The 13751-nt window shown below is 52.7% G+C and overlaps 1 protein-coding gene across 1 annotated transcript in view; it reads right to left on the reverse strand.

Moving 5' to 3' along the window:
* The window catches only part of USH1C (USH1 protein network component harmonin), a 44369-nt gene that overhangs the window by 30175 nt on the left and 443 nt on the right, over positions 1-13751 (reverse strand). The window contains 6 exon segments of the mRNA XM_032358192.1: positions 24-81; positions 281-305; positions 440-548; positions 4752-4890; positions 5025-5168; positions 6596-6663. Coding sequence (XP_032214083.1) covers positions 24-81; positions 281-305; positions 440-548; positions 4752-4890; positions 5025-5168; positions 6596-6663 — 543 coding nt within the window.

The raw sequence follows: 13751 nt of genomic DNA on the forward strand, positions 1-13751 counted from the left end.
ATCGCAGGTGTCCTGGCCCTTACCCCAGATTCCGACACAAACTGATCCACGTACTGCCATTTGAGGGGTTCCTCTGGGGAGCTAGGGGCAGGGAAAGAAGAAGAGCGTTACTAGAGATGTTGGAGGAGCTAGGCTCCAAATCCAGATCTGCCCATTGGGAGCCTCCAGCTACCGCTGGCCCAAGAGCAGTGCCAGCCTGGCCGACGCCAGCCCCTGTAGCCAGTGCCAGACCCCTGAGCCCGCAGGGAAGGGTCTGTCTGCAGAGGCGGGTCCTGCTCACCTCTTCACAGGAATCAGGCCGATGTCTGTGGGAGAAAGGCAGGGGGGTTAAGACGGCTCCTCTGCCCTCCCTTCCTCCCCCAGGAGCTGGGGACCCCGCTGCTGACCCCACCCTAGCCCATGCCTCCATCAGCGCCCCATGCCCTCTGGCCTCACTCACGTCTCACTTTGATGGACACAGTCTTCTTGGTACGGATGAGGTTGATGACCTCCTCGTGGGTGCAGGAGGAGATGGAGTAGCCATTGATCCGCACAATCTCATCCCCTACCTTGGCCACAGACAGAGGGAATGAGCACTGGGTTGAGGGGGCATCCGGCAGCAAGACAGGCTTGCCCCCAGAGGCTCTAGGCCTGCTCTCTCAGAAAAGGGACGATGACCATGTCTTCCCTCAGAAGAAATCTTGCCATGCTCCCTTGTACCTTGTTACAACCAACCTACTTGCCATCAGCCTGAGAGGGTCCCATGGTAGCAACATGTCCAAACAGTCTTTCTGGCCCATGTGGCAGATGGGAGATCCAATGTGGGAGGTGAGAGGCACAGAGGGTGGGTAACAGAGCTGAGACTAGAGCTTGGGATTCTGTCCCCTGAGTCCAGTCCCCCCTTTGCCCCACTGGGTCACCATCAGGCTCTGGATCCCATGTAAAGGGCAAACCTTCACTTAGATTCAAGCAGCTCTTCCTTGGCCTTTGTCCCATGCCACCCCAAGGAGAAGGCTCTTCTGACCTTGTTAATCACTGAAACACCATAACTGAGTCAGGGTGGGAACTTCCATGATTCCTGACTCAAGTTCACATCTCTGACACACACACGACTTCTTCCCACTCTATGGATGCTCAGGGGACATTGTAAGCCTGCCACAGGCCTGACCTCTGAATTCCCATGTTGGGAGTAAGAAAGACTGCTGAATAAACACAAGGCTTTGGCATCAGATAACCTGGATTCAAACCCCTGCTTCTAGCTGATTCTCTTCTAGCAATTCTCTTTTTAAAAAATTTTTATTACTCAAAAATATCTTCATTTTTTATTTAGCTTTCTGACTCTGTGCTTGTGCCTTCAACACTTTCACCACAATCTTCTGCTCTTCAATAAGGAAAGCACGCTTGATCCTGTCACAAACACACTTAGCACATGTGGAACCACCATCAGCCCTGCTGACGTGTTTTTACATTTTAGACAACCTCCTAAGAACAGCAGGTGTTAAGGCACCTGGGTGGTGCGGTTAGCAAGGGTTCAGGACAACCTCGTTTTGCTCGAGGCTGTACTATAGAAAAACCCACAACGATATGCCAACGCTGGCACATTCAGAATGCCTAAGGATGCTGTGCCCAGGAGAGGAAAAAGGACCTTGGGCAAGTCCCTTGAACTTTCTGGGCCTCAGTTCCTCTCATCTGTAAACTGAGGAAAGGCTCTGGTTGCTGCGAGAATTAAGTAAGTGTGTCTGTGTTAAACCAGCCAGCCCCTGGCATAGAGTCAGGAATCAAACGGTCACTACTGTTATCAGTCGTCAGGCCGGAGCCCTAAATACTCCCGCCCTCTTCACAGGACTTCAGGCCTCATTAGGTTGGGAGATACAGGGGCTCGTGAGCCTGCAGGGTCAGCCTGGACACAGATCTGTGGTGAGCACATAGCCTGCTGGACACTGCTGGGGGCCCCTCTAAGCACCTTGGCTCTGGGATCAGTCCTGAAGCTCCTCACTTCATAACCGCAGGGCTAGAAGAACCCTCAGACATCAGCTGAAGCTGAAGCCCAGGGAGGGGATGTTTTGTGTAAGGTCACACGGCCATTAGCTGCAAAACAGGGACAGGCTCTTGGGTGTCCCTCTTCTCCAGCCTGAGATCAGCCCAAGCCAGCTGGCGGCTTCACTCACACCACATGTGCTGTCCCTTCGGGATCTATTGGTACATGTGGAGGACACAACTTGACTCTGTGGGGTCTGGGAGCTGGGCGGGCACACAGCCTGTGAGGGGTCTGGCTAGGCCAATCCCCACAGTCTGCAACATCCCCACAGTGTAACCTTCTCAGTACTCCTCAATACGACCTACTCAATACATCTGAATGCTTCCCTTGCACACCTCAACACAGACCCCAATCTGATGACAGTGGCAAGGAACTCGAAAAAGTTCCCTTGAAACGTTTTCGAAAAGGAGGGGGCTCGCTAAAGAACTCTCTAGGTTTCTGGGGACACCTCCTGTGAGGAGAGCAGCTAGGCTACCTCCTAAAATCCACTTTTTTTTTTTTTTAAGATTTTATTTATTTATTTGAGACAGGAAGAGCACAGAGGGAGGGGAGAGGGAGTAACAGAATCCCCGCTGAGCTAGGACTCGATCCCAGGACCCCGAGATCATGACCTGAGCTGAAGGCAGACACTTAACCAACTGAGCCACCCAGGCGCCTCTTATACCTATTTTTTTAAATAGCAACTCTGTTTCTGTTAATCAAATGAGGAAACTGAGGCTCAGAGAACTCAAGTGGTTTGCTTAAGGTCACCTGGTTAGTAATCAGAATTGCTGGGATCTGAAGTCAGGTCTCCCCTACTGACAACAAGCGTGTCTCTTGGGCATCTGGAAGCAGAGAGGAAGGGCACCTGGCCAAGCCTGGCTGCAGATCCCAGCATCCTGTCCTCTCTGGATTCTTGCCCCCTGTTACAGGTGACCTCAAGTTCCCTAAGAAAAGCAGAGATTACTCTGCGCATTTTAGGGCTGGGTCAACCCAGGAACACAGAACCGTTCTCTAGCCCTGGAAGATAGAGAACATTATGCCGAGCAGACACACCTAAGAAAAACACCCAACATATCCTCTAGGTGGACCGAACAGGTCAAATCAGAAGACCTTCAGTCCAGCCAGGATGTGTCTGAACATGTCTCTCCCTTGCCTTCCAGAATCTTCTTTTGTCTTCAGATCTCAGGCACGAGATCTTCCCAGAAACATGAACCCCAGACAGGTGAATGGAGGTGGACATTTTCCCCAAGCTCCCCTGAGTGAGGATTTCTGTCTTGTTCCTAAAGGGAACCTGTTGGGGACCCCAGTCAGAATGATTCCCACACAGCCCCTGGCTCAGGCTACACTATCAGCTTTCCTCTCGCTCTCGCTCCCGCACGGAGACCTGCAAAAGGCCCTTTGTGCAAAGGCCACAATGAAATGACGATCTGAGGGACAGGGGCACAAAGGACAGATGAGCCCATCAGCCCAAGAAAGAGAAGATCATTTATAAGCCTGAGAAACAGGTGGGACGGCAAAAATGCCCCGATGTCCCCAGTCATGGAGGCATCATTGAGAAATGCTTGTCCTAGCAGGAGAGCTCGCCCTGGCAAAAAAAAAAGAGGGCCTCAGGCGATGCCAAGAGAGGAGCTCATTATGTCTTTTCTCTGGCTGTGTTTCTGGGCTGGAAAATGTGCCCCACAGGAGAGGGGTAATGAAGTGGCTGAAATTTCAGCTGCTACTGGCGAGCCTTGAGACAGGGATTTAGAACAAAGCGATGTCTGTCAGCTCCCACTTCCCACCTCCCCCTCCACGGGGTCTGAACCAGGCTTCAAGCCCCCTGAAGCCCCTCTCTTGGCAACCTGATAACAAACATGCTGGCAGCTCTGAGAGGGGCTGGGAGGGCTTCTTCTATCAGGACATATAAGAACACAGCTCTGGGTTCCAGCAGGAGCGAGATCTGGAGGTTGGCCCATCTCTGCTCAGACTCGGAGGTGTGGGACCCAAAGGGAGAGGCACCTGGGGTGCTCAAGAGAGATCCCTGGGCTTGGCAGTCAGGAGACCTGTATTCAGATCCTGACTCTGCCACTTACAGGTTCCAACTCTAGTCAAGTCTCTGAGGCTCTATTAACTCCTAAGATGGAGACGATACAGTGAGAACCGGTAGTGGGCATGTCGCCCGGCACAGTATAAGTGTTTTTTTAATTTCCCTCTCTGCTTACTTAACAAACACATAGCACCGTATACTGGGCACTTCTATAAGTACTTTATAGTATGAATTCACTTACTCTTCATGATTACCTGATGAGGTAAGGAGTGTTATCATTACCCCCATTTTATAGATGAGGAAACTGAGGCATGGGGTTTAGTCATTTCATCACAGTCCCATAGCTCATGAACAGCAGAGCCAGGAGAGTCTGGCTCTGGGGATCTATGCTCTTAAGCACCACACTACACTGGGAATTCTTTTTCCCTTCCAGTTAAAGGCTACGTGTCCAAAGCTCCAGGTGCCAGGATGTAACTACACTCCTCCTTTGGGAAGTAGGGGAGGGGATGTTAAATGCAACAGCCAGGCTCCCAGGGTGACTGAAGAAAATAAGCAATTGCCTGCAGCCTGATGTCTATGGGCCTGAGGAAAATCTGTCAGGATGTGCCAGCCTCTTCCTCCCCCAGAGTCCCAGAAAGGCAAAGTGACCACGTTCTGTGGGGACACAGGAAGCCTGAGGCCCTGACCCCCCCCCCCCCCCCATTCCACTGGATTCTGCTCGCTCACCTGGAGCCCGACATTGTCTGCCTGACCGCCTTTGATGAGGTGGGAGATGAAGAGCCCGCAGCCGAACTCGAGGCCCCCACGAACGCTGAGGCCGAGGCCTTCGGGGTGCAGACGGTCCAGGCGCACCTCCTTCAGCTTCCTGCCGCAGGAGAAGTCAGTGAGGGCCCAGTGCCGGCCTGACTGCCACCACTGACTCACTCATGAGTGAGTGACCCCGTTCAACCCAGGTGACCTTTCCCACCCCTTCCTTCAGCCTGGCAACGCCCTCTGTACCTGGAGCGCCGGGGTGTCAGCTGGTCGTACTCCACCTGGTGTTTCAGAGGGATCAGGGGCCTGATGGCGTCGAACAGTGGCAGGCGGCTAGGTTCATTGATGACCAGCTTCAGGTCCCCCACGAGCACGGCCACATCCATGGTTCTGCAGAGACACCGGGAACACCTGGAGCTCCACCCATGGCCATGGCCTCTGACACCCAAGGGTTCCCAGAGGCAGCAGTCCCAGGCTGGGTCCCCACCCACTGGGTCCAGGCCCTGGAAATGGAAAGAATGCTCCTGAAAAGCCCAGAGGCCCTAACTCTGGGCCAGGTGCTTCATAAGAGCCTCACTGTTTCCCAATAAATGTCACAGGGAAACTAGAGAGGTAGGGATTGTTAACCCATTCTACAGATGAACTCAACCAGGATTCAAACTCAGCTCTGCCTACTTCTGAAGCCCAGGATTTCTCCAGCCAGGAAACTTCACAGGAGATGCTGATGACCCCACTTCTGCTCCACAGCTAAGCTCTGTCGAGTCTGCCCTCATAGTATCTCTCATATGTCTCCTCCTTGCCCCATTCAGACCCTCAGCATCTCTGGCCTGCCCTTCTCCAGCTGCCACCAACCTGGTCATGTTCGTCTCATATTTTCTAAGTGTAAGTCACTCTCCTTCTCAAAACCCTTCAATGGCTCCCCACGGCCCGGAGGCCACCACCCTTTCTCCTCAACAGGCTCAGGGCCTCCACGACCTGTCTCTACAGAGCTGCTCTGCGCCCGTGGCTGGTCCTGTGTGCCTTGAGTTCTGCTTCCCCAGATTACCTGTCATTTCCCATTTGCCCCCTGTGCTTTCGTGTCTCTGCACTTGTACTCATAAATGATCCTTCCGCCTGGAATGTCCTCTGATATTTCCACCTGTCGACACCCTTCATAGCCTTCAAAACCTAGCTCACGCCTTCTTGGTCCCCCCCACCCCATGATTAGAAGCAAGACTCCTTTCTTTCCATCTGGCTTTTACTTCACCTTAGCAGTTATCTTCCTGCAACTCCTATTAGAGTTCTTTGTGTTTGTAGAGTCTGTATACTCCCCCCACTAGGCCACGAGTTACTGTAAGCAAGAACATAGATCTTATTCATTTCCAGATTCCGCATGGTGCCCAGCAAGTGGCAGGAGCTTAGAATGTGTGATGAATGAATAAAGAAGCAGGTGAATGACAACAGATACAACGGACGTGTGGCTGGGGCCCTCTGGCATTTATGGTTCCATCTCAGCAATCTTATTCTTTTCAACCTCTCTTGACAGCCTCCCCCATTGGATTACAAGCAACCTGAGGGCAGCGGCCAGGCTGACTTGTTCCCTAGTATACCCTCAGCTCCTAGCAAAGAGCCACACGCTAAGTATTGGAGTGAATATTTGCTGAGGCAAGTGAAGGACGTGTCCGTTCGATTCCCAGGAGCATGGAGCATCCGCCTCCCTCCCAGAGCTCCCCAGAATGGGAAGGGGAGGCTCCCCTGTCTCAGAACAACCCACCCAAGGGCTCCCTATAGACAGAGGTCTCTGGGGGGGCCACAGGTCTTGGACCCCGCCCACTTACTGATGATACATCCGCAGCACGTCATAAAGATAGTCCTTCTCTGCATCATTTTCAATCAGAAAATCCACCTAGAAAACCCAAGGGCAGAGTTCTAGACTGAGGCCCAGCACACCCATAGCAGACCCCAGGGAGAGGGAGGCCCCTGTCACTCCCCAGCATCCCGACAGGGCTGGGGCTGCAAAAGGAGGGCAGCCAGGAGCCAGGCTGGTCCTCCGACCCCATCAGTCATACACAGATCACCCCGATGGGGCCACGAGAGTGCCTCTGCACATCCAAATGAGGCCAGGCTGACCCTCATCCCTTGGGGCACACACCCTCATAAGCACACACCCGCCCCTCCCTATGACAGTGAGGCACCCCCATGACAACAGTGTTCCTGCTCACCCTCGTGGCCATGTCTCCAGGATCTAGAGTGGCCATGCCAGGGTTAGCTCCCCAGTCCAGAAGAAGCCCACTGTCTTACCTGATGGTGGCTATAGTGCCGGATAACTGCCTTTAGAAAGGATTTGGGCCATTCACTCAGATAGCACATGCCACCCACCAGAAGTCCCCGACCGTCTTCCGTGCCTCCAGTGTTAGGGGCCACTCCACCCTGGCCTGGCCTGATCTAGGCTGCCTTAGCCCTGACTTCTGTCCACTAGTCAGCCTCCTGGCCACTCCTTCACCTCTCCAGGCCCCTTCAGTCCCCCGCTTCCCCCCCAGGGGGAGAGTCAAGTTACATCATTTCAAGTTTGCTGACGTCAATGGCTGGGACTCAAAGGTCGGGGTCAGGAGCTGTTTCATTAGCACCTCGATCCCAGGGGAATTGGTGGGTCAAAGCCCCAAATTCCACCCCTGGGGAGGTACAGTGTGAATCTCTACGCACCGTAGTCTTGGCTCTCCCTTTAACCCATGTCTGAGAAAGAGGGTGAGAAGGGCCTCAGGTTGGGAGCGGGGTGAGGAGGCCCTGAGCTGCACACAGTCAGGAAAGACTCTCCAAGACGGGGCTCGGACTCCCCTTAAATGAAGGCAGAGTTCAGCTGTGACAAGACAGGGTGGTCTTGCCCAGGTCTGTGACCCATTCTTCTGGGACCATTGGAACAGAACTAAGAGGGACAGGACCAGGAGGCTGTGGCAGATGTGTGCGGAGGAGTGCCGGGAAGGTGGTGAGCCAGGACTGAGCCAAGAGGATAGAAGGAAGGCTCTGGACTAGAGCAACTGGAGTGTGTTCCTCATCAGGCAGGCACTAGTGGGCACTGTGCGCCTCTGCACGGCATGATGCTGTCGAAGGCCTACTGTGTGCTGGGTGCTTTACCCTAAACGCCGGGTATCAGGAGAATGGCACAAAGTGCCCTAGAGCGGGGGGTTCCTGAAGCCAGTTCTTGGACTACTCCATGTTCGCTTGTTCAGACCATACTCTCACTTACTCACTGCCAGCCGTGTCTGAGGAACTTGACGTGAATTCTCCTTAACCTTTTAACTACCCTCTGATGTGCATGGATATCATCACCACACTGGACCGATGAGGAAATACAGGCCTGAGGAAGCAGCAGAGCCGAGACTCCAACTCATGCCCACAGGCTCCAAAACCTCTGCCTTTTTTCTAACCACCACAGCGTATCCACTTACCAGATACAACTTTTTGTATGCGTTTGTCTAATACACGTTTATTGAGCAACTACTGTGTGCCAGACACTATGTCTTCTTTTTCTCATTAGATTTTAAAAGCTTTTCTTTTCAGGGCCCCTGGGTGGCTTAGTCAGTTTAAGTATCTGCCTTTGGCTCAGGTTACGATCCTGGGATCCTGGGATGGAGGCCCCTGTCATTCTGCACCCCACCCCCACCACCCCTGCTCTTTTCTCTCTCGCACACTCTCTCAATAAATAAATAAAATCTTAAAAAAAAAAAAAAAGTCTTTCCTTTTCTTGAATCTCTCCTGATATGGGCACAGAAACCCTAAAGGAGCCCACCACCTACAAAGGCTTTATCATCTCCATCCCTCCTTCCCCGCCCATCTTATGTCTGGCCCCTTCTGTCCCAAGGCAGCCTTCTCTGGCTGATGCTTGATGGGCCCATCTGCTCTCAGTCTGTATGGTGGGGGGAGTGGGGGTTCAGGCCCCTTGTCTGGGGCACTTGAGGCAAATGCTGGGCTTAGCCTTGGGCCCTATCCAGCCTCATGTCCCAGCATTCCTCCGTATGGACTGGCCCTTCAGTACAGATGCACGGGGTGGGGGGGAGAGCAAACCACATTCAGCTCCTGCAAATACAACTCCACGGGTGCACCCGGGGAGTGAGAAAGAGAGCAAGAGCAAATTAAATAATGTTGTTCTCTGCCCTCCTCAGGCTGTTCCGGGGATTAAATACGTGAATATATACAAAATACCTCCACAGTGCCCAGGGCTCCAAGATTTCAAGGGCTCAGAAATGTGGGCTTCCTTTGTGCCCCCAGACCCACTCTGCAGCCTTCTCCGTGCTGCCCTGTATCCTAGGAGGCTCTGCATGGGCCCCCTGCCCTCTGACACCCAGCCAGTAGTGAGAGAGCCCAAGGAGAAAGGAAATGGGGCTCTGACTCCCCAGCTGGATCTCTGCTGGATCACCTTACATGCAGGTCTGACCTTTTCTCTGCAGCTAAGGTTCTCCCCTGTTCTGCCCTCCCCCCCTTCAGGGAACCTGGCCTCCTGCTGTGACCCCCGGGGGTGGGGGGAGGTCCTGTTCTACACCCTGTTGGCTCCTGTGTCTCTTAGTGGTGGTGGTGGCGGTGGCGGTGGCGGTGGCGGCGGCGGTGGGGGGGCGCGGGCAGCATCATTTCCTCTCTGTGAGCTCTTCCTTCACCTTCCAGACACCTGAAACATCAGCTCCCCTTGGTCTAGCCTTCCCTCCTGCTCCCCTACAACGCCTGAACTATCATTCTCTGCGCCCGCGACACCACTTTGTTCCCACCTCTGCTGTGGCACGCACCAAGCTGTGTTGCATGTTCTCTCTTTACTCTACTGTCTCCCCACTCATCTGGGTGTGGTCCAGACCCAGACCTGGGAGGAGGGCGCACGGGGAGGCCAACAAGCCCCTTCCTCACCTGGGTCTGCACTTCTCTGTGCCTCATTTTCTTCATCTGTGAAATGGGGCTGAAAGTACCTGTTTTGTAGGAGTTCATCCTTCTCTGAGGGATTAATCATTGTTTTTCTTTTGTTTATTATTCATTGAATTAATAATCATTAAATGCTTGGCACAGTGCCTGGCAAATTAAGTTCTCAGTGTTTGTTTAGTTTAATTTAACTAAATGAGTGCGTGAGAATGCTGAGTGTCTTCTCAGCAGCTGGCAGACCGGGGCCCCTCCATAAATGCTGGTGGGATGAATGGATCCAGCCACACTTCCTCCCAGGCCTTCACAGCATGATCCCGAGTGGTACTGGGTATATTTTGATTCTTGTTTTATTATTCTTCGTCTTTTCAAGACACTTTTAGGTCCTGCTAGCTGGTTCGTGGCATTTGACCCAGTGCTTAGCACAGCTGGTCATACCGTCCTTCCCCTGCTTCTCCTACCTCACTTGCTGCTCCTTCTCCTCCTTCTCTCCTCTAAAGGTTGGGGTGTTCTGGCTCTGTCGTGGGCCTTCTCTTCATCAGCACCGCATCCCTAAGTGACCTCATCAGTCTCGGGGCTGAACTACCATTTACACCTCAAGGACTCACTGAGGTTCCAGCATTGACCTCTCCCCACAATCTTCAGGCTCCCACAGCTACTGGCTTCTTAGTCACCTCTCTACTTAATGGAGGAACAGGCATCTCAAACTTCAAACATTCAAGATGGAGCTCTGCCGCTTCCCCTCCTGTCCCCACCAACCTGCTCCTCCCCAAATGTAGACTCCCTCTTGAGGCCTCTGTCTCCACACCCAAAGCCACCCATCAGCAGAGCCCTCAGATCTACCTTTTCTTGGGTTCCTGGTCTGACCGCTCTTCATGCTAGCCCTAGTCCCCACCCCTGGCCCGGGCTGCTGCAGCAGCCTCCTGTCTGCAGTCCCCCTTCTGCCCTTCTGCTCTGGGTCCCCTCAGTCTGCTCTACCAGCACCTGGAACAATCCCTTTTAAATGTAAAGGAGTCAGGTCACTCCCCTGCTGGTTCCCATCACTCTGAGAACCCAAAGTCCTGACCAAGGCCTTCAAGGCCCCGACCCTACTCTCGTCCAACGTCCATTACTCTTCAATCCGTATTTCCTCTCAGAAACACCATCCTATCTGTGGTTCCTAAAGCAGGGCCTTTGTACTCGCTGTTCCCTCTTCTTGGAATGTTCTTCCCTATGTATCCGCATGGCTCCTTCCCTCACTTCTTTCTGAATGTGTGTTCAAATATCACCTCCTCAGAGAGACCTTCCTGACTACCATGTGGTTTTTCTCTCTATCCTCTCACCCCCATATTTTTTTTTTCATATTCATTTGTCACTACTTGGCATTCTATGATACTTGTATTGGCTTACTTGTTAACTGTCTGTCTCCTCCACTAAGGAGCCAGAGACTTTGTTTTATTATTCAACGGTTACAGTACTGCTGGGCATGTATTAGCAGCCCAGTCGATGTCTATTACACGCATGCATGCATGATCACAAAACCCTGGAAGGCAGGGGCTCTTTCTGACCTCCCTACTAATCCCCTCTTCCCCACCCAGGTGCCTGGCCTTGGGCAGGGTACACTACAGATATCCATAAATGCATGATTGCTGACCAGGCAATAAAAACTCCTTTGAGCAAATGAGTAACCAAGTTCCTGCAATGGGCAGGTGCAGTGAGCCGAGGGGGAGAGCCTTCTTTTGAAAATCTGGTTTTTCAGGGAAGAGGCTTAGTCTCTGATGCTCCTCTCCCTGCTCCTTGGTACTCTGGCCCAAGACTGTTGCTAGGAAGAGCATGCCAGTGTTGCCGATGTCCTTTGAAAAACTGCATAAGCCCAGAGGAACAGACTCTACTCACCAGCTTGGAGCCTCCTGGCTCCTCTCCAAGGATACTCTGCAGGTATCTGCAGGTGGCTGTGGACCAGATGGTTACTATGGGTCCAGAGCAGCCAATCCTCGAATTCCTATTTAGTCCTAATGGTCCAGTGAGGTAAGCACTCTGAACCTCATCTCACAACTGAGGAAAGGAGAGCTCAGAGAGATTCAATGACTTGCCCAAGGTCTCACTGGCAGTGAGTGGCCGAGCTGAGATTTGACCCCAGTTCTACCTATAACTAACAGGTAATAGACAACAACAACGGACATTTGTTGCGGACTCAATAAATGCCAGGGTCTATCTAAACTCCCCACACACATGTAGACTTCATCCAACACTCACAAGAACCTTACTAGCTAAATATTACTGTTATCCTCATTTAACAAATCAAAGAACTGAGGCTCGGAGAGGTGAATAACTTGCTCAAGGCCACATAGCATGTTCCATGACAATATGCCACTTGTCATGCCATCTCCAACAACTAAAGATTTAGGTTTCAAACCATTCCCCACGGGTAAATGTGCTCCGCAACACTAAGCAAGGGACAGCTAGGAAGCAACAGACAGGAGCTGTAAATTTCACCCAGTATGGCTGTGCGCCCCCCATCTGTATCCTCTGCAGCTTTGTCCTCTCTCCCCGGTTGCTAGATGATCTCCAACCAAGGAGGGCAAGGCTGCTGCTGTCTGGGAAGCAGCAGGGCACAAAGTCCAATCTGGGGCCCCAGCGTGGTGTCTGCCCTGCCTGCACACACAGGGCCATTAATAGGTAATGACTCTTGTGACGAGGAAGAGCAGGGCAGTGGAAACACAGAGGCCTGAGGCCTGTTGGAGCCTGCAGGGCCTGGAGAAGAGAAACAGAGGCTAACTCCAGGGCGCAGTCAGACACCAGGGACCCCAGAGGTAATTCTCGAAAAAGAGGCAAAGACTGGTACCCATAGGAAAAAGGCCAAAGAGGACTGGATGTTACTTTCTGCCCAGGGGCAGGAAACTGAAATTCAAACCCGGGTCTTGGGGGTGGGGACGGGAGGTAGTGTTCCTTCAAAGTGGGTTGCCTGAAATCTACACTCACCAAATGTCCTCAGCAGCTGAAATTTCTCTCCTCCCCTCCCTGTGCAACGGACACACTGCTGGACAGTCTTATACTTCCCTTGATATTCACCAGCCCCCAATCTCCTTCTGAACTTCCAGCGATCTCTTACTCTTAGAATACCCAAGGCCTCTTTTTTAGGAGGCCTCCGCTGGTATGAGTTTCCCCCTTTCTACCCTACCAAACCTTGACCCCAACACTCAGCACCCAGTCATGGGTCATTGTTAGCGTGAGGTCTGCTGCCCACCTGCCCAGCCAGCAATTTGAGGGCACAGACAGGTCTAGCACAGAGTGGGCATTCAGAATACATTTATTAAATGAATGATTGGCCCCTGGCCCTTAGCTCTGGTGCCCCCACATTGGCTGGCTACTCTGGCTCCCCTGGCCTCTCTGTGGCGAGAGAGGGGCTAAGCACCCTGACCTTGCCTACCTGAGCTCTACCCGCTCAGGTGTCAGAAGAGGTTCGGTTTGGTCTAAAGACACTGCCCCTGTGGGCAATGTGAGGGTGTCAGCGTGCACAGTCACTTGTCCCTGAGGCAGAGCCCGTGGGTAGCTCTGGACACCCTGGCTTCATCCTTGGGCTCTGAAGCATCCTGAGTCCTGGTGGGGAGGTCTACTGAGTCACCTCCAATGGTCCTCTCTGGCCTCAGGGCCTCAGCAGCTCCTGCACAGCTCTGGAAACAGTTCTGGAAATGCCCTGGGTGAAATCCTGTAGCTTTCATGGAGGACCTCTGAGAATCCTGGACCATCCTTGAGGTGCCTTTTTGGGACACACAAGGGGAGATGTGGCATTGTCTGAAGGATCTGGCTGACTTTCCTTCGTACTTCCTCCCTTCCTCCTTCTGCCCCCTGGTCAGCACCTGTTCCTCAGCTGCTTCTCAGGCCCTAAGAAATGCCCTGAAGCGGGGAGGGGGCTCCCTAAAGTGCTTTCTAACTCTTGTTTTTTTTTTGTTTGTTTGTTTTATTTATTTATTTATTTTTTTTGAGAGGTCAGAGAGAAACAGTTTCCCTTTCCACCAATCCCCACCTCTCAGACAGACACTGCCCCATACCCTCTCTGTATGCTCCAACAGCTCTCAGCTTGGGGCACTAGGAGCTGGGTTCTGCCCACTATGGGAC

The sequence above is a fragment of the Mustela erminea genome, chromosome 9, assembly GCF_009829155.1.
Source record: "Mustela erminea isolate mMusErm1 chromosome 9, mMusErm1.Pri, whole genome shotgun sequence".
Taxonomy (NCBI): domain Eukaryota; kingdom Metazoa; phylum Chordata; class Mammalia; order Carnivora; family Mustelidae; genus Mustela; species Mustela erminea.